General features: G+C 38.2%; 1 protein-coding gene across 3 annotated transcripts in view; it reads right to left on the bottom strand.

The window, feature by feature from the left end:
* AKAP6 (A-kinase anchoring protein 6) overlaps window positions 1-22080 on the bottom strand; it is a 322203-nt gene that overhangs the window by 147093 nt on the left and 153030 nt on the right. For all 3 annotated transcript variants that reach the window (XM_021402796.1, XM_021402797.1, XM_021402798.1), the window contains 2 exons: window positions 15861-15983; window positions 116-212 (listed from right to left, as the gene is read on the bottom strand). In XM_021402796.1, the coding sequence (XP_021258471.1) occupies window positions 116-212; window positions 15861-15983 (220 nt within the window). The remainder of the gene's footprint in view (window positions 1-115; window positions 213-15860; window positions 15984-22080) is intronic.

Genomic DNA, 22080 nt, shown 5'->3' with positions numbered 1-22080 from the left:
TGTAAATATTAATAATACATAAGGAAGTGAATATATGCAGTAATTTACAGCAATGCTTCTTCATTCTTTAATAGTCCAGAGATATAAAGACTTGCAATATTTCAGAAGGATTTACCTGATTTGTGAGATACAATAAGCTCAAGAAGTTGACGTCCTTCCTCTACCACTGCTTCTTTTAAAGCGCAGTGGCTATCAACATTCAACTTAAAACTCTGGAGAAGGAAAAAAATAAAAAATAGGGAAAAATCTCAGCATCAAACACTGAAGAGACAGTTCTCATAAAACACACATACAAAACTACTTGCTGATTTTTATCAAAAACCACATCCCCATTTACCCAATAGCCCCACTAATCTGCGATACTAAAAGCTATTGATATTTTGGATCTGGGCTCAAAATGTTTCCATTAGATCAGCAAAGTGCATCTGTTCTGAAACAGCTGACAAATCTAGAAATTCATTAGCTTTTATGAAAAGTCACAACCTGTAGGCTATATCTGGAGTAGCAGTGTTCTATAAAATACACTAAATTTATGCCATCACATATGAGCTCTGTTTTTTTCAGATTTCTTTGAAATGCTGGTGATAGAACTATTTATGAAACTATAAAAAAATTACAGCATTGAACATATTGGCCTTATGTGCACTCATACAAATCTATTGTTTCAGAGTTAGCTCTCAAATCCATTTTCAAAGAATAAATCAGATTGCCTTAGATCTCTGCATTCTTAATTTGTAAAGCAAGTGTTTTTCATCCTTTTTGCTCTAATATTTTTATTAGCTGTTCAGATTTGTGTCTTTTTTGTTGTATTGAAAGCTGTTAATAGAGAGATGAACTGGAAACACGATCTACTTTGTGTTATGACATTTTGTACACCACTGATAACTTAGCTGGAGTAATTTGCGAATTAGCTGGCAGTTTTTCACTCATACTTGCATGTAAGAAAGAGAAATAAAATACAATAAAGAAAGGAGTTCTTGCCATATTTAATCATCAGTCATGCAGCCTTGAACACACACATGCAACCCTTGTTCTCCTTGAAATGCTAACAGAATGAATGAAAACAATATTTGACTCCTTGGAAGAAAGGAGTTCTGCTTTCTCTTGGGAATGAATTAACTGGCAGTGATTAAAATAGACTTTGCAAGTGCAGATTTGTAGCTTCTGGATTTTATAAAGTTTATTTATATTTCTCCAAATACTACCAAGTATTTAGTACTGAAGATACCACAAAATACTCAAAAGTCCTCATTTCTTAGGAAAGTGACCATTTCCTTTCTTTCCTAACTCCTGTAGTCAGGTTGATTGGCATAACAGAAAATAATATAGCCAGAACTGTAACAAAATGATGTTCTTTCACTGTATTTGTCATGGTTGAAAGAGAAACATTGTTCAAGTAAACCCTTAGCAGTCTTTCAAGCAGAAGTCTCCCTGACAGTTAGTGACAGAATATTTTTGAGAATTTTCCACTCAAATTGAGTAATAAACAAGAATTTTGCTACCTTCAGCATTTTGTCTATCCCAGTTTTCCATGTATGAGCATCTGAAAATAATGTTTTGAACCAGCTGTTGAACAACTGGTGAGTCAAGAAGTTAGAAAGGAAAAATGATGCCTGAAATTTGACTGGCCTGTTCTTAAATCTAGAGTTTATGAACGTAAACCTAGAAGTTCTTTTTCCTTCATAAGAGCCTGTCTGAACAAGCACTGACAATATTTAATTTACTGTTTACTTAAAACATGCTTGTACTGAATAGTTTGTAATCATGCACTTCTCAGGAAATGCACTATGTGTGTGCCTCACACAGCAAAAGGGAACCTAAAGGACCTGAGAGTAGGTTGTCTAATTTCATATAATTGAAGCTGAGTATAGATGCAGCTGGATGTGGTAGCGTCTCAAGATGATGTGGATGTGTTTGATAGGAAAATTGGAAAAGATGAGGTATTCTTTTTCATTAGGAAAAAAAAGAGTCTTGCTGTCCTATAAAAGATTCATTTAACATAACGAACCAGATACTACAATACAGCTTGATTTTCAGGTGCACCTATTAACCTGTAATAACGTTAACTGAAGAAGTAAAATATGATGAATAAAGATGGAGCCAAACTTTGGGTTCTGACTAGCAATATTCTACTTGTACAAAATTCTGATTTTATGGATAAATTATGCGTGCCACAAATACTGTGAACATACATGAAATTTATCAGAAATAAACTCTTATCAGCATGTCCACATCAAAGGGAGTGAACTATATATTTAAGTATAAATACAAACGGAAGCAAAGGGCGCTGTCAGCTGATGTACTGAAGTGTGAGTTTTGGCTTTCGAATTGCATGCATACATTTAAGTTCTTACGAGTGGCAATTTTCTAACAAAAAGGAGCAAATGGACAAGGAACACTGGAAAGAACAGTCCTTAGTGAGTGCATCGGTGTTCATGGTTCCTCATGCTCGCCTGACTGAAAATGTGACACATAAAAAAGGCAAACAGAGTTGACGATGTAACAAGCATTACATACATATGTAAATTTATCTGTATTTATACATAAATATACAAATCTGCACAGCTAAAGGCAAAATCAGAGCGAACATTTGTAATGTAGAAGGACCTTCAAACAGAGGACCTCTCCCATCCTGGATATTTCCCATTCCCTACTCTTTACATTGGGTATTTGGAAAATTGTAACTCTAACAGTGTGTGACCTAGGTACTCTGTTCCTCTCCTCTGATCTTCCCTGATAATGAACTGAGCTCTTGCATCTGAGGAAAGGAGAGGAAAGGAGAAGAAAAGGGAAGTCAATTAATCAAAGCCACTTTTCCAGACACATTTGCAGCTATGGAGCAGTCTAAATATCATACATGAGCACATACACATTATGTAAAATGCATGGGCAATGGCCTGGTAGCAGCTTTTAAAACAACACATTAATGTCATCCCTAGCAGTAAGGATATATAACACAGTTTACAAGCTGCAACAAGCAAAATTACCTTATGAAGTTCTCTGCACTTATTTCTTACAGACACCATGCACCTACATATAAATATCAACTGTTCTTATTTAGCACAAAAGTGAGGCAAGAATCACACCATTTTATTGAAGCCACAAACTGTAAATAAAGACTCCAAAAGTGACAAGTTCCAGGAGTGCTGTCTCCTGGTGACTGCATGAGGCAAAAGAGCCCTCCCTTCACAAAATGAAGCCAAGCTCTGAGTTTTAGGAAACTGGAGAAGAGGAGGATAAAGGGAGATCTTATAGCTCTCTACAACTACTGGTAAGGAGGTTGTGGCGAGGTGGAGGTTGGCCTCTTCTCCCATGTAACTAGTGATAGGACTAGAGGGCCTCAAGTTGCACCATGGGAGATTCTGGTTGGACATTAGGAAAAATTTCTTCTCTCAAAGAGTGGTCAGGCACTGGAATGGGCTGCCCAGGGAGGTGCTGGAGTCACTGTCCCTGGAGATGTTCAAGAAATGTTTAGATGTGGTACTAAGGAACATGGTTTAGTGAGGAAATATTGGTGGTAGGTGGACAGTTGGACTAGATGATCTCGGAGGTCTTTTCCAACGTTGGTGATTCTGTGAATGCTCCAGAACCATGATGGGAGAAAAACAGCATCTCCTGATCTACACTGGTCTCTGAACACACTGAGACTTTCTGGTTTTTAAAATTACATTTAACTGTTCTCCGTTCTCAAAAAAAAGAAGGTATTCCCAACATATCCAAATCTCTCCCTCACATTTTATTTGTCTGTACAACTGCAGACAAGAATATTTGAAAAAAATATTTATTTGAAGTTCCCCCGAGGATTTATTTTCTGGCTGCAGACACTTAAATTTGGAAAACTCTGTTGTACAGGTACATATTGAGCCCTGATATGCAATCTTTCACTGTCTTACAACCCTCTGTTCTTAATAAATCCCCATGGTTTGGTAAAACATGGCTGGGGTCTTCACCTACTCTTATCTTCAGTAAGGACAGTCAACCAACAAATATTCTTATTCCCAGAGATACATAGACTTTGTATAAACGTATGCTTTTTTTAAAAAAATTCATATGTTCTAAATATTTCTTGTGTAATTTCTGTCTCTGAAAGACATGTAAGCAACTCCATATCACGTGAACCTAAAAAACATAGAACAGTTTAAATGACACAGGCGTTTACACCTATTGCCAGATCAAGATAGTGAACCTAAAGAAATATTTCAACTTGCAAATCAATCGTAATATTAAGATGTGTGGTCTACATGGGTACAACTGAGATCTCTTTTTCTCGAGGTATATTTTTTATGTGTTTAAATACTTTTGAGAAAAATATCACCAAGGCATGTATTTCTTACAGCAACGATACAGACAATTAAAATTATCTGTGACCTAATATTTTGGAATTTGAAATATTAAGCTTAATTTAAAATTGCCAAGTAATTATTTACATTTTTTGAGAAAACCACAACAGTACTAGAATAAGGATTTGTATATTTAAGTACAGTTGAATGAATATTTTGGGTGAGAATCTAGCAATTCTAATTGTTAACAGTTAGACAGTGTGGCAACGGTCATACAATGTGAACCAACATGCTGATTAATTTTGGAGAACTACTATGCTCACGTATGTCATCTCTGTAACTCTTTTGCAGGTATTTGTCACTGTCTATTGAAAAAAGCACTTCTGGCACATCTTTGTTCTACAGACATTTAAGGTACTTCATTAGTATGAAGTAAAGTACCAAACTTCTGATGACATTTGTTCTGTGAACTGGGAAGTAACCAACCTGTGCTCTATCCAATACATATTCAGTTTGAAGCTATGTAAATACAAAGTAACTTCAGGGCAACAGAAAAAATGTTTACTACTAGTATGTCAAAATATTCAGTATGGGATAATTATAGGAACTTCTCTAATGACTTCAGCTTTCAGTGAACTTTCACTTGTCCTGACTGTACTTTTTGCCCAAGCACATTTATAAAAAGAGAAATTGGTGGAAGTTTTGTGACGAGCAAGCAAAATGTGTTAAAAGGTATAAATGGCAGAAGACTATGAGAAACAAAGAAGACCAACTAAATGATGATTACGAGAAAGTGATATCACTATCTTATTTACATGAACATAAGTTGTGTGGAGCCAGGAGCTGTACTCAATGATCCTTGTGGGTTCCTTCTAACTCTGGATATTCTGTGAGTCTATGATTCTAACCTGAACGCCAAGCAGAAAGACGACTTGTTAGCACAGTACATTACAAGAGGATACAGTAGATGGGACTAATGGAATTAAATTAAGAGAGAGAAAATTTAAGATAAATACAAGGGAAATTTCCCTTGAAAGCCAGATCTATTAGACTGGGTAATAATCTCCTAGGGGAAACAGTGAAAGCTCTGATCTCTGGAGACCTTTAAATATTGACTGCAGAAAATGCAGGAGTGAGGCCTGCAATGCAGTGGGCTGACAGTGCAATAGCCTAAGTTCTTTCATTTCCAAGTCTTTCAGTTTCTAACTGGCCATATGCTACGTACAAAAGGGCAGACTCTATTCCCAGTAGTTGAGTAATAACTTTCATTTTTGTGAAACCACCTCACCTCTTTTCTCTGTTCACAGCCTCTGTCATTACAGTATTAGGAAATCAATGTTTTGCCCCTTTGTTACCTCTTAAATGGGAATACAACTGTTTTCGTACTCTGAAATAAACATCTAAAGGGGCCAGGCTGTGTTATTTGGTGCCCAGCAATAGGACAAGGGGCAACAGGCACAAATTGTAACACAGGCAGCTCGACGTGAACATAAGAAAAAAACTTCTTCACTTTGAAGGTGATAGAGCACTGGAACAGACTGCCCAAAGAGGTGGTGGAGACTCCTTTTCTGGAGATATTCAAGACCCACCTGGACATTTTCCTGTGCGACCTACTGTAGGCAACCTGCTTTAGAAGGCGGTTGGACTAGCTGATCTCCAGAGGTCCCTTCCAAACCCCACAATTCTGTGTAAATACCTTAGGACCCCCAATTTCTGTTTCTCATTCCTCCTTGAATTTGTCATCACTTGTAATTTACCCAAGTTTTGAATGCATAGTTTTAGATGTCAAAAAGAGGACAGTCACTGCAACTCTACAAGTTTTTTTGCTGATTTAGTTTAGAAATCATAGAGGCTATTTTAGCAGATATGTCAATATTTCATATTCTAAGCTCATGCAAATTTTTCTGCTGCCAACTCTCTTTTTTGAGTTTCACTACATAAATTTCTATTTGTTATTGCCTGTCTACATAATACATATTTTAAATAAAACGTTAACTTATGGCTTCCCAAATCAAGTCTTACTTTATTATCGACAGACAACAAGAGATGGAAGCACAAAGGCAGGAAATCAAATGGACAAAATGGTCATAAGTAGGGTGAACCACACATCTAACTAGTCCACCCTGGATAACTGTCCTTGATCATTTCTGGTCTTCTAGAGACACTCAGGAAATAGTCAAAAGTCACTGTCTTCTGGCTCCTTTTTCCATCAAGATGACATTTGACTGTTGATCTCAGATGTTTCTAAGTACATCTTTTCCACCAGCAGAACTACTGCCTGCAAAAGGAACTACTTAAACGAAGTATGTTTATGTTACGTTGTCCTGCCACATGCAGAAAAAGGCCAAACATGAAAAAAGAGTTTTACAACCCAAAGATAAATTCATGGGGCACAATAGCCTTTGCAAATATGGAGTTACTAAGGGGAAAAAAACTAACCAACACATAGGTATATACTATTTAAATATAAAATTACTAACTTACAGACCAAAAGGCACACCTTGGAACTAAAAACACTAGTTTTAGAATAATCCTTGAAGGATTTTGGTTGTATTAAAATATCATGGGAATATAAAACAGATATAATTTTCTTTTTATATATCTGCAGAGAAAATTTTTTGTGCAATTTAAAGATTGATGCCTCCTTAGCAAAATTTGTCTAATAAAATACGTGAGATTCCAAATTGCGGGAACTGAAGAAAAACTATTCAGAACAGAAGCTACAGAGCAAGATAAACAACATGAGAAGGCAAGGCAGGGAACCGAGGACATCTCCAGAAGAGAAAAGCAAAAGGAATGACTTGTGGCTCTGATTGGATAAGCGCCTGCCTGCACGGTTAAGGAGTGTTTGTGGAACGCTTTGTTGACATGTAGAGGTGGGTGGGAAAGTTAAAAGAAAAAACTTGTGAATGTATATAAGGGATGTGAGAACCTGTAATAAACGATTTGGATCGTTCACATCTGAGTCTGTGCCTCAGACGTTGCATCAAATTATTAACCCAATACCTGTCTAAAATTAAGAAATGAAAAATAAATCCATAGGAGATGCAAAGAGAAAAATTTACCAATCACAACCTCCATTCATGTTCTGAAATTCCTATATTTCTATTGACATCTTTGGCGTTTCAAATACCAAAACACAGATGGCAATTATATTACTTCCAGTACTTAAAGTGTGAATGATATTTTGCCTTTGAGAAACATAGCCGAGAACCCACAGGAGTAGACCATAGCTCTTGGGAAGTAACTGAAAAAAATATACTTTAAATGTTGCATCAAGTGTACTTGGTTGTCCTTAGAGATCCTGGTCCGACATTCTTTTAATGATTTTCAATCTCAGATATTTTTCTTAAAATAGATTTCAATCCACTTTGAAAACAATTTTCAGACTACATCTACATTGATGACACCAGCATACTAAAACTACAAGCAACAGCATACATTTTAATAGACGTAAATTACAACTGAGTTCCTACATAATCATTATGCAGCCTATTAATAAAATAAACATTCTTTTCAAACTGAAGTGTTGTGGTTTTTTTTCCTAAAGGTGTTTCAAAAGTTGTTACATTGATAAATTAATGTAAAGACCATTATCAAGTTGTCATTCCAAGACTATTCTACAATTGCTATAAAGCTTTTAAGTCAGAACTACAGTGAAATACTGTATGTTCTTCACTCCACAGATACGTAATTCAGATAGATGCATAAACAAGAACACCAACATTTTAAGTAACAACCCCACCCCTCTCAAATAAGACACTTCCTGTGCTCTGTATGTGTAAACCATAACACAACTAATGGGATACAGATGGGCCCAGATAATAGGGACCACTTTTATTATGGCATCCTATGGCCCTCTCATGCACAACTGTGGAAATCTGCGTTGGCAGCAAAGAGAAGAAAAGGAGTGCTGGGGAGGCCTGAACCCATCAATAAAATAAGTAGGTACAATTTCCTTTTTTCTTCACAGCTGTACAAAGCACCTATACAGGGTTAAGCGTCCACAAATTTGGACAACAGGTTTTGGAAAAAAAAAAAAAAAAGTGGTACCCTTAACAGTATTCAAGCCATTCAGACTCTGGGAAAATGACAGAGAAATTATTGCTTATGCTACTGGTTTGCACAAAGGAGTCCAAAAAAGCTACTGGTTTGCTCCTGAGTGGGAACAAATTATGGCAATAGCAGTTAGCAAGAATACAGGACAGAAAATGGGCATTTCCTTCCTTCATGAAACACACATGGTAATAACACATCTCCCTCACAACAGTTCTCCTGTTCCTGAGGTGCTGGGAGGAAAAGCGTCACTCACTTCTCCTTACAGAGAAAACATACGTGCCAGTTCTTCATTGCATTACCTTACCGGAAAAGAGCTTTAGATCAAATGCAGTATTTCTGTGTTGGTCAGCACAACAGCACTGTCAATAGCAGGATATAGATCTGAATTTTCTTAAGAGTTTTTTTTTTCCTTCCCAAAAACTCACAAGATGCTCTAGTTGAAAAGAACAATCTAAACTGTTTTGAAACCTATATTTTTCCCACTGTCAGCAACTGTGCGTACTCTGGCTCTGAACTGTACAGCTGAGTGCATTAAATGACAACAACATTTAGTTCTGATGTTCTCACTTTCACTCAGAAAACAGAAAAGCTTACACAAAGGTTATTTTGTTTCCAGATTTTGTAAGTTAAATAATACAACTGAAAATATACATGCATTCCCTTTGTTTAAGGTTCATTTCTGACTTCCAATTAAGTCCTTCTATTTTCATGTGTTATTTGAAAACTGCTTGTTTCAGTTTTTATCTCTGACTGGTACGTTCTACAGACTGCCTCCTATATAAAATGACACACATTCAGAAACCATTGCATGCACAGAAGACACTTCATGGTAACAGCATGACATTCAGAAACTGCAACTAATAGTAGGTCAAACAGATTTAAAGCTAAGTCCTTAGAGAAGCAAGAGATTTGTCCAGTCATGGTGCTCCAACTCTTTATCATAATCATCTTGCAGATGCTGTTGTATATTTTGAGGAAAAAATCTACATTGGCTGCTATGGACATCAGAAATGCCCATACAGGAAAAAAACAGTACATAACTTAGTCATTTCAGAGGCTTTAATACCTTTAATAAAACTACTGTTACTAGTGCTACCACAAAGACAGCCAGTAGATTAGCCCAAGGCATGTGTATTTAACATCAATTTCAATGAGAACAGGTATTTAATACTTCTCTAAACTGATGTTTTTCAGGAAAGAACATTTTCCAGGGAGATAAGAATGATATTTCTTTTCAGATGTAGCAGACTTCTTGCAATAAGATGATCAGTTATCATGAAAAAGCACAGAAGCTTCTTTATATTACCAACACAATTTCTTAAAGGCAAAAATGCAACCTATTTTCTGTATGAAAGTGTTTGCTGTTTACAGCTAAGAAAGTGACAAGACACGATGCCATAAATATTTCTATTGGATACAGGAAAACTTTTGTTCTGTTTCCCTTTAGATGACGTTCTCAAAATCCACATACTTTAAGAAGAACTTGGTTTTTTAAAGAAAGGGGATGACAAACTTCCTATTCAGAAGAAAAGTAAATGCTGGAGTGAATCAATTTATAATTTGTTTTGAAATATTAATGATACTTTCTGCATGATTAAATGAATCTTAAAGGTCTCTTCCAACCCAAACCATTCTATGATTCTATGATACCTTTAAGTTTCAATTAAACAGAACATATACTTCTGCCTAAGGCAAACAAACAAAAAATCTTGGTACAAACAATGCATTTTTTTTAAGGAGGCCATCATCTCCCATTCTTCAATGAGAGGCAAACCACTTTGTGCTGTCTTAAAGGAACAGTAATCCACTAGTTGCCATCTTTTTTAAGGACAGCATACATCCACAGCTGCAATGAGAGTAAAGTGAAACACCTGTCCTGCTGCAAACTGCAAATTTAAATGCAGGGAGGTTATAGCCACAGTCCTACTCAGAACAGCAAGAGGCAACAAACAATTTGAAAGTAAGTACATAATCATGGGAACATCTACCATTCTTCAGATTATTTTCAAGAACCAAAAATCTATCATTCTATATATATAGTCATTTATATATATATATAAAGCATTGCCTATACTCAGTGTTTCAGAACATTAATTTACAGAAGGTTTGCAGAAGAAGAATTTTAGGATAAAAATGCCTGACTACTGGTTCCAAATTTCTAACTAATTTTAACTCCACTAACGTATATTTAAAAAAAATAAAAATGGCTTGTCAACATCTATTAATAATACAAGAAAGATTAAAAAGTTTGAGCAAATAAACTTCATTTGTGGTATTTCCTTAAAGAAGTCTTATATTATCTAGTTATCTGTGTGACATGACACAGAAATGGCTTTGGGCAAAATACACATAAAAGCAGACCAATGCTGCACCGTTTGGAAACTATCAAGAGCAAAACAAAAAAACAAAGTACTACTAAAAAACAAACAGAAAACTTAAGAATTCAGAGATAAAAATCCCAGGTCTCAGTGAACATATCTATTTTACAGTGCCTTTCACTTAAACCTTTTCCTCTGAGATTCCTCAGATTTCCTTATTTGCTATCTTACTTCTTTACTGTGCTAAAACATTGAAGCTTTGTTAATAAAGAGGAGTAAATGGTCACTTTAGCATACTAAAATATTCAAGAGCAACATACTGAATTATTATTTGTTGGGCTAGTAAGGAAAGTCTATCTGGTTTCACAAGTGCAGCAGTACCCATCTAGATAGGTGCTTTTCTCTCATGAGCTGCCTTCAGGATACTGGTTTTGATAAGAACTGATTTCTGTGTCACCATTTTCACTGACATTACTCCATGGTGAAGACCCATAAAACTGAAATAATAAGTTTCTTCACTATTTCAGGGGTCTGTGAGAGCATATTTTCACTGATAGCTTCATGTTTAGTGCTACCTAAAACAAAGTATATAGGAATGCCTGTTGAAAATCAGGGAGATAGGCTTTCAAATTTGCAATGAAAACTATCCACGAAGATTGCCTGTTTTGGCACACCTTATCCTACCTGTAGACTACCTTTCAATCTGTAGGAAAATTCATAGTTGTCAAACCTCATGGTTATTCATCGTGGGACATTCTGTGGGATTTAAGTTGTAACTGTGATATGAGAATGAAAATTCAGTGTGTCCTATGGTTAATAATTGTCATGTATTTGAGTATCAGAACTATGTTTGTGTGCACATACAGTGTACTCAGCCATTAATTCCTCAGGTGGCCCAGGACATCACCAGCTAGTCTCTGCACAGATGAGATAACAGGCTGACTGGGGACAACAGACCAACCTGAAAAGAGGCAACTGTTGGAGTGTCTCACTGCCTTCACAGAAGTGCTTCAGGAGCTCTCACTGTGGGACCTTCAGACAGCCCCAGAGACTCCTTCATGCAGCTCCTGTTGGACATTGGCCAATACACAGGCATTACATACATGCTTCAAAGCACTGATTAACATCTGGGGTAGACAATCTTGCCAAGTCAGATATAAGAATTACCAACAACAACAGTTTGGAGAAGTGTAGCAATTTAAGCTGAAGATTTTTTACAAAATCTGTTACAAAGAACACTTGTAACAGAAATTCACCTGGCCATCAAGAGATTTCGCTCCTCATGTGAGCACCACCTTATGCAAAGATTCTAACAAGTGTTGTAGGGTTCGAGGTTTTTTGTTTTTGATAATGAGGCTGTCTTGAAGTGTCTGCATCACACTGTTTCTCAAGGTGTCAAAGATACAGAAAAACAAGACAAGAGTGAGGAATAAATTGAAGATTGAATCCATTACCAATCATGTGCATTGGGACCCTAACATGACAATTAAGAACTTTACACATTAGAAAATTTGTGGGATGCTCACAACCTTGTCCTTGTTTCCTCTGTAAGACCTCTCAGCAAGTAATAAGAAAAGGAACGAGTACATTTTTCTGCTTTCCTGTTCCCACATTTATTTTTCTCAGAATTTGACAGCAGAGATTTAATTCATGAATGCAAAATATTCTCTCTTTATGGCACTAATTCTGTTATTGCAACAAACATACTTCCAACAAAACAATATCACAGGTGGTGAAATTGGTAATTTGTGCCAAGGGCTAAGGCCTTGTCTCTACTAATAAAAATAAAAATACTAATCTACTGAGTTTTCACTCCTTGTATGACCAGAAAATTTGCATTAGTGAGGAATAATAGTTATGAGGTTTGATAGTGAAGATGCAGTTTACAGGAAAGAACCAATACATTTTCTTTCCTTTTCATTTCAGTTTGCTACTAGTGTCTGTACTATGAGTTCATGAGCCTGAAACCTAAATTTAAAAATGTTAAGCTCCTTTTACTTCAACAAATCTCAGGTTAGTGTGACCACCTGTATAACCTGACTGGGAAAAGAATAAAATGAGCAGTGTTAAGTAACTTCCCAAAGACCTTGATCAGCATTGTCTTACAATGATCAATCAAGGGAAATTTTAACATTGAGCTTAATGTGATTTGAAGTTCATACACTTCTGTTTAAACACAGATTAGGATTTCTGTCAGACAACTGCCACTGAAAAGTTGACAATCTAATTAATACAAATAACTCTATCTTCCCATTATAAAAATGTTCTGTATTTTAATAATTCAAATCTGTGTGTAAAAATGAATATGATAGTATATGTTCCCTGAAATTCAAAAGGAAAAGGCATAATTACTGTTTTTCAAATTGTGCAATGGTTTTTCACTGATGCTATATGCCATGAAAATAATTATAATACCATCAAACTGAAAGTGAACTGTTCTTTAGACATTTTACTTCACAGAAATAAAGAACAGAACACCTCAAATACCCACCTTCTTTGATTAAATAGTCATCTTCAAACATACAACAGTTCAGGTACATTCCCACCATACAACAACAAAAAGATTTTTTTTTACCCCCAAATTAAAACATTTTTCAGCAGATGTAATACAGAGTACAGCTGGGAGCCTAAGAACTCACGGGAAAGTAGAGCTGTACAGGTGCCCACTAACTCATTCATTCTGACTGCCCCTAGCAATGAATGGGCTCTTGGCTACTAGTCCACATTCCAATCTGTTAGATGGCTTTGGCCTTACCTTCCAGAGAACCAAAAGGCAAAGCTGGAAGTAATTTGCCTGCAAAAGATCTACTGTGCTCCTCCACATAGAAGGAGAGGAAAAAGAATCTGACAGTGCCTGAGACTCAGCCTGGTGATCTTCCTGTTCCTAGGACAGCATAGGTATGTTTCTTTCTATTCAATCAGAAATGAAAACTACAATTTACTCATAAAAACTCGTGTCTCCAAAAGTTTCATGTTGTAAGGGGAAAACAAACTGAAATCACCAATGCCTTTTCTGAGGTCTGATCTCACTATGTGCTCTCTGTCTTCAGAGCACCTGCAGACATAATGGGAATCCACATTAGCACATGGGAACAAATGTATGTAGTACAAGACAAAAATCCAATCTCTTTGCAAAAAAATCAAAAACCTGCTGTGTGAGGCAAAACTCCAAATTCTTCATACTACAATTTACAGACTACCACAATACACACTGTATCTAGTTGCTGCTCATAGGCATTATACAATAATATTTAAGAACAACAGACACAAAAGAGTTTGCTCTATAGCTGAAATTCTGAAATCAGTTTTCCATTAGTTGCTAATTTTGTATGTAGTGAACTTAAGTGATTCATTTAATAATGGTCATTCTAGTATTACAGAAGGGATTAAGGTGACCTTTCTTCCTGTAATGCATCAAAGGACTTCCTGGGACTGTTAAGTAATTTTTCGCCACCAGATTATCAGAGAATGGAAATTAATCTGAGCTTTGGGCACTGATCATAGAATCATAGAATCGTAGAACTAGGAAGGTTGGAAAAGACCTACAAGATCATCCACTCCAACCATCCACCTACCACCAATAACCCTACTAAACCATGTCTCTCAACGCTATATCTAAATGTTTCTTGAATGCCTCCAGGGCTGGTGACTCAAACACTTCCCTGGGCAGCCCATTCCAGCACCTGACCACTCTTGCAGAAAAGCAGTATTTCCTAACGTCCAGCCTAAATCTCCCCTGGCGCAACCTGAGGCCATTCCCCCTCATCCTGTCACTAGTTACAAGAGAGAAGAGGCTGACCCCCAGCTCACCACAACTTCCCTTCAGGTAGTTACAGGGAGAGATAAGGTCCCCCCTGAGCCTCCTCTTCTCCAGACTGAACAATCCCAGCTTTCTCAGCTGCACCTCATAAGGCCTGTGCTCCAGACCCCTCACCAGCTTCATCACCCTCCTCTGAACATGCTCCAGGGCCCCAATGTCTTTCTTGCAGTGAGGGGCCCAAAACTGGACGCAGTACTTGAGGTGCAGCCTCACCAGTGCTGAGTACAGAGGGACAATTACTTCCCTACTCCTACTGGCAACACTATTTCTGATACAAGCCAGGATGCCATTGGCCTTCTTGGCCACCTGGGCACACTGCTGGCTCATGCTCAGCCGAGCGCTGACCAATACCCCCAGGTCTGTTTCTTCCTCACAATCTTCCAACCACTTTGCCCCAAGCCCGGAGCATTGCCTGGGGTTGTTGTGGCCAAAGTGCAGGACCCTGATGTTTTGATGTGGGTTCACCTAATGCATTGCTTTATCCAGCTACAGTGTCTAACTCATTAGCTAAGAATAATTCTCATGAACAGGTTTTCTTCCAATTTACACTGGCAAGAACCTAATATTTGGGCAGAAGGTTATTTCTTAATTTAGCATTCTTTTATTTTTCCTTTTTGCCACACTGCTTTACTTACTGAGATACCTATCCATTGAAAAGTCTATATTGACCTCTACTCTTTACCTACAGCATAAAATTTTGGTTTTGAGGAATGAATATTTGGTTTAATTCAGGTCTTTTTTTCACTTTGTCGTAGCCAAAAGCAGCTCTTGGCAGAATTCAGTGAAAGCCTCATGAGGTTTTTCAAATATTTCTCAATCTATTATTCTAGCCTGTAATATATTCAAAAGAATATTCATCCAAGTGTTTCATACTTCCACCCAATGTTTTAGCTCTTTGCACAAGAACAAGGTTAGTGACAGTTGTATTAATTACTTGACAGAAATGCATATCAAGTAAAGTGATTGAAATAATTATTTCAAACATTTTATTTAAATGACTCTGTTAAATGTTAAACTGTGGGAGAGAGAATGAGTTCCTTACGATTAAGGAAGCTTTCTTAATATTACAACATTGTAAAAATCTTAGAATAATCAGCAGAAAGACAGTATTCTTCTTTCTTTGGCTATCACAATTTTCTTTCAATTTTGGAGATCATTTCTGAATTGCAATGTAATTTTGGCTTTTAATTTAATTTTTAAAAAGCAATCAGGACATATTTCAAATATAGGAGTAATTTGTTGTTATATTCCTTAAAACAAATTGCAATGCTGCAAATCTTACATTAAAATATAGATTCACACAAGTAATTAAAAAATAATAATCAAAAACGACCACAGAACACTTCAATTACTGATAACAATCATAGTATAATCTTGTCCTACCAAGTGTGTCTCCAGGTACAGTTTAAGGCTGTCTGTCTCTGCTTTAGGAGGAGTCCAATTCTCTGTTGTTTCCATGGCTTCATTTAACCAGTGAATGAATTCATCCAGCTTGCTTACAAACCCCTTACAAGAAGAAAGAAAGAACAAGAGAAGCAAATTTGTTAGCAAAATGGCAATCTGAAAAACGTATGCTTTTTTCTTCTTTTAAACTGAGAGAATATCATACAGCACATATTTGCCTTTTGCAAGCATGCAAGAAAAAAAACAATCAGTGAGTAAGCTTCTAATAAATGAGGAGCAAAACATTTTTGGGGGGATAATCTAAGGAGACGTTTTAGGGCAGAACAAGATCTATATGACTGCTAGGAAATGGAAAAAACTGCAAGGTTTCAGAATACATGAAGGGGGTATACGTAAAACTGCATCAAGATTACAATGGCAGTTGAGCTGAAGACTTTGCACTGGGGAGACTGGGTGTAGCATGAGCACTCTGGCTGAAAAAGTGCTGAATAAATCTGCACTAACAGGTTATACCTTGGTAGACTGAGGGAAGAAATGACTTGTCAGACTGTATGTCTTGTGATTCCTGTTTTGATCCCTTGGATGAGACTCAGAGAGAAGACATCAAACAGTAGGTGAGGCAGAATACAGAACATTTAATATAAATATCACTGATTGCATATGAGCCACACAGATGATGATACTGAAAAGGAGCTCCAGCTTCCTCAGGAGCTCCATTTATTGCAAAATTAGTACCAATTATATTGTCTGATTAAAAATAGTGCCCCTGAATTTACATGATTGGATGATACTATAGGTACACACTGAGTACAGATAATTTTACTGAAGTCTTATTCACTGCAAAGAAAGAGAGTAAAATAAACTGACCATGATGTTTATAGGCAGCCTGAAAATCAACTGTGAAGAGAAATGGCCGTCTATTACAATCATCCTAAGACAAGATTAAGTTAGGTCTAAAACTGGTTATATTATAAACTACTAACAATTCCACAGGCCATTATGAATTATAAGCTCCAGTAGGATAACAGCTTGGTATACACACTCTATATCTTGCTCTTACCATTTTCATCATTCCTTAAAGGAATGATTTCTAGTAATCACTAATCCATTCAGATAACTAAGAATGAGCTGAGGATAAAACTTTCAAAGACTCACAAGTCTCTCAGGAACCCAAATCCCATTCTCCAAAGTTGCACATGAAATTGGAATTCAAACTGACATGGAAACAGGAGTTTGGACTTTGGGGGCACAGCTGTGTTACAATGACTGCTCTGAAAGTAACATTGCCTATTTTATTTTGTGGTGTTGCAGCAGAGGTTAAACCTTATCACCAATATACCATTACATTTTGTTGCTGGTGACAGATGGCAGCAGAGGGGCAATCTAACAAACTGGCATCTGACATGAGAGTGCATATGAAGCAAAGGTGTGTCACTGAATTCCTCCATGTGGAAAAAATGGCATCCACTGACATTCATGGCTTGCTGAGCATTTCTGGAGACCAAGCAGTGGACATGATGCATGGTAGTATAGTCACTCTGGCCCAACGCTATGCAAAGAAGTAGCGTCTAGTAGTCAGCTTCTGCCTTAAGGCTCAAGTGCCTATTCTCTGGCAGGATGCTCCAGTGCATACTGTAGTCATGGCAGCACAGCACATACTGGGCACTCTGAAGGCCTTGTCTTAATTATCATATTTTCGGTGAGCCACTATGAGAATGATAACTAGTCTATTGTCACCGCTGTTCATGGAACCCAGCATATCCCGAATCACTACAAAGAAGAAAACTGCTATTCTGCAGGTTTCATTGTAGGCTGTTTATAAGGACATTCTGTGTGTGTGCCTACTCTGAGGACTGCAAAAAAGTTAGCTGTATCTCCTCTCACACTATAGATCATGACATAAGGACTATGTTACTCCAAATCAAGCAATGGGGCAGAGTGAGGGACTGAATTTGGGAAGATGTTCCCCTGTCTCCTTACGCAGTATTGCTTGCTTTTTTCCATAGCAGAGAATAAGAGATGCCACACTGCCAGAGGAGTGGGAGATGGGAGCTGACAGGGAGAAGAGCAGGAGGAGTAAAGTCCTTCTAGGCCCTCCAATAAATCTCTGCCTGCATTTTAGCAGTGTGCTGTCCTTGAGAGACAAGGTGATATGGTAAACAGAAAAAAATGAAGAAAGGCTCTCTCTTGTACGTGTGTCTTGTACTTTACAAAAACGACATGCATAACATCTACCCACAGTACACAATGTCTGTATGCCTTCAAAAGAGTGCTCAGTAACATTGCAGGCCTGCACAAGAACAAAACGCAGCTATCAGCAATGGAGTTACTCCATCCCTGCACAAAACGTGTGTGTTAGAGTGTGTTAATTTACACTCATATTTGGAAATGCTTTTGCACCAGCAGCCTGGACTACTACCCCTGCCCGTACAAAACCATGTTGATATGTTTTCTTTCACTGGGCACCCCTAGACGGTGGCCGGGCACAGGCAAGGCAGCAGGAGGGCAGCTTGGGAGCGCCAGTCCCACTCCCTCCCTGTCTCAGGAAGTTTCTCCTGCCAGGCAGCATCAATCGCTATACTCCTATTTGCTAAATGACGGTAATAAAATGTTATTGAAACCATTCAAAATAACACAGCAGTAGAGACTGAAAACATCGAAGGGAAAGGAAAAGAAGAAGGGAGCAGAAGGCCGTGCCGCGCCGCGCGGCGCGGAGCCACCGGAGGAGGGAGCGCCGCCCGCCCGCTAGCGCGCCGTGCCTGGGCCAGCAGCGCCACCTGCCGGCACCGCGGCCTCGGCCGGCTGGGAGCAGCGGGCACGGGCGTGAGGGAGCGGCGGTACGGCGCGTTGTAGGCCCGGTGCCAGTAAAGGACGCACAAAACACACAACTGCTTTTACCTCAGTTTATATGTAAGATTAAATTTGAACAGTGCAGCTCCTGCTTCATTTGCCACGGCTTACTGATCAGACAATGCTCCGATGTTGTTTGCTGTTGTTCTGTTGCCTACAAACTCATCTCCTTTATCTTCATATCCTGATGCCAGCACTAGAGCCACCTTTATCACCTGACCCCCAGCCTCATGACTTAACCCCGCCTGGAAGGCAGCACCAGACTGAAAACTGAAGCCTGTGCACATATAACTGGTTGCAGCAGCGCTGGAGTCACGGGATGGAGTGAAGTTCGTTTCTGCTGAGCGTTCCCTTCTCCCCTCTGCCTGCCCGCCCAGGGACAGTTAGCTGCAGGCTCAGCGCCAGGCCAGACCAGTCCTCACCACTGATCACAGCCCACGACCAACACACATGGTTCTGCTTCTGCCAGCAGAGCCTTCCCAGCCAGCCCAAGGGGAGACTCAAGCTCCCAACGCCCACAGAAGGAGCGCCAGTGCTGCTGACGGTCCCCAAGAAGCCCTGACAGAAATACAAAGCCACGTTCCTGCTCTCCTCACAACTCATGAACAGAAGAAGCAAAGCCCAAAACATAACTGAAACCCTACTGAAGGGCTGCTGCCCCTCCAAAGATTGACCTAGCAGCCTGTTTAGCTGGGATGATCAAAGATGTACAGGTACTCTGTGACGCAAATTACACAATATTTGCTTTTCTCATCATTTACAATCTTTCCCAGAATATACACACTTTCAACAAAAGATTTAGACAAAGTAAGCTCTAAAAAGCAATAGGGAGAAAACTCTGCTTTCCAATACTCTGACAGATCATAAAACATAAACTAAAAAAAGGCTACAGCATAAATTATATTAAAACAAAGGATGAGACTTAATATGCAATCCTGAATCCATATCCAGGAGCACTCAGTGAGAGAAATTCATAGGATGACAAATTGTAACTGATATGTTTTCTTACCCTCTCTGCTTTTTCTGTTTTAGATTGTTTTGCTTTCTCTAAATATTTTTTCATCGTCAACGTAGAGAAGAGTTTCAATCATTACAAACTTCAGTGTAGCTTTGCTGATTTATATTTGTTAAGGGTCTCATCTGAACACTGTTATGCTTATAATGAAAATACAGTAAAATTTATCCAACCCATACTTTGGTAAGGGAAAATTAAACAAGTTTTTGGAAGTCAAAAACCCATAGTCAGCCACAATGAAGCTAAAAATTACTGCACAAGAATTCCTCAGGGAGAAAAGAGTGGAACAGAATAGAAAAATGGAGCACCAGTATAACCTAGTCTTTGCCTTTTGACCAGCTGGTTCAGGTTTGCGAATGTCTTGTACTGTGCTAGCAAACTAGATGTTATTTAAAAAACACAAGTCCCTACATGACACAGCATAATGCTCTTCTTCTGTGCTGTTTAGTACAGAAACAAATATGGTATACTGGATGATTTGTAGCAACTTCTGTAGTAAAGTTTGCAAATAATGCTAAAGCGCTTCTCATTCCCCATGCAGAAATTTTTTAAACATTCACCATTTAATCATTCAGCTTTTCATTTTGTTTTATGACAGTTCTACAGATTTTCCTAGGGACAGGAAAAAAGTTCTGATCACACACCCATGAAAAAGCTTCAGCAAAAAATGGCTTAATTTAAAATTTCACATGTACAAAGTTATTTTTTGTGGTCTAATTCTATTTGCTCTGGATGGATAAGAACAAAGAAGACAATTGTAAACACTGTGACAAAAAATAGCCATAACTCAGTGTGTCTGCTTTGGTGCTGGTGGCCTTATAGAATGAAAATACGCTTTATTAATTTATTCTATAAAATCAAAGAATTAATTAACCAAAGAACTTTAAAATAATTGGTGGGATTTAAGTAATGACCCCAAGACTTCATCATTAATGACCAGAACTCTCAAATTTTGAATCATAAAACACGAGAATTAACTTGCTGAGTCACACCAAAGTGCAGGGATGGATCAGGTCAGAGGCCAAAGGCATGCATGTAAATTGGGCCAAGGAAGGTGATGGTACATGGATGGTTGGACTAGGTGACCTTGTAGGTCTTTTCCAACCTAGCTAATTCTATGATTCTATGATTCTAAGGGTGCACCTGAAAGTGTGCCTTCCACCCTGGCTCTGTTAAAGATAAGGGCCTACAAAAGACAGACACCCCCCACCTGCTGCACAGGGTTTCAGGGCTCCCAGTAGCTCACAGAGCTGGCCAGAGGAGCTTAGGTTAGGCTTCATGTTGTGACATGCAAAAGAGCAGCTGTGGTGGTGTGCTGCCAGTGCAGCACACCAGCATGGCAGGAAGGCCTACAGGGGTGGTCAGATGAACAGTTCTCGCATGCAATTCATTACACTTAATGGGATTGTGTGCATTCCATCCATCCCAAATGTGTGTCAGATAAATTAAATACTTAAAATGATCACAGAAACTGGTCATCTTTGGCATCCCAAGTAGTTTGTGACTGACTCTTTTCCTGTTTTCCTAGATCCTGTTCAAACATTCCTCCCTGATCACAACTGTTCAGCACACCTTGCTGTTCACTACCTGCACCCCACCGCTGCCCCTCTTGGCACGGCCCATGATTTCCTCACTCCGTGTTTCTCTACAGCTACCTACTTCATAGTCCCATTGAGCTTCAGATGCTCACTCCATCTCTGCTGAAGACCGACCTCTGATAACAACTGCAGAACTAGTGCTAACATGAGTACTTATGAAACTCTAGAAATGCTCTTGTCACTGATGATATTCATATGTATTCTTAGCTCAGGGATGTTGCTCAGACATACTCTCACTGGATTGCAATTTTCTGACCAGAACACAATTGAGACCTCCCAGGAAAGCTTATACTGTGACAATTGTGGAAAAAAAAAATACATATATGCAGGACTATCAAGTGAGTCACTTAAAATTGTGTACAAAATGTCTCTCAACTCAGAGAACACTGCCTTTTTGCACTACAACTTTTAAAGTTTTCTAGCTTCTTTTCAGTGGTTAAACTTTACTTTTTACTTTACGATCTCTCTTTTTTTTTTTTTTTTTTTTTTTTGTCAGATAGGAAAGTAAACAGTTCTGGTGTTCAATAATTTTAGCACTTCAAATGATCTCATTTAGACTTTGAAGTTCAGCTTTCATTAACTGAATGGAATGGGAAGGGAGGAAGTTTCCATCTCAGCTGCAGCTATCATTTTACAAATCCAGCTTTTATTAGACAACATTTAGAATGGAAATAGAATAAAGTGCAGTTCTGTAATTTTGAGCTCTAGTCTAAGAGAGAGTATTGTTATGGTTCCT

The sequence above is a fragment of the Numida meleagris genome, chromosome 6 (assembly GCF_002078875.1).
Source record: "Numida meleagris isolate 19003 breed g44 Domestic line chromosome 6, NumMel1.0, whole genome shotgun sequence".
Classification (NCBI taxonomy): Eukaryota; Metazoa; Chordata; class Aves; order Galliformes; family Numididae; genus Numida; species Numida meleagris.
This window is presented reverse-complemented; position numbering and strand designations above follow the sequence as displayed.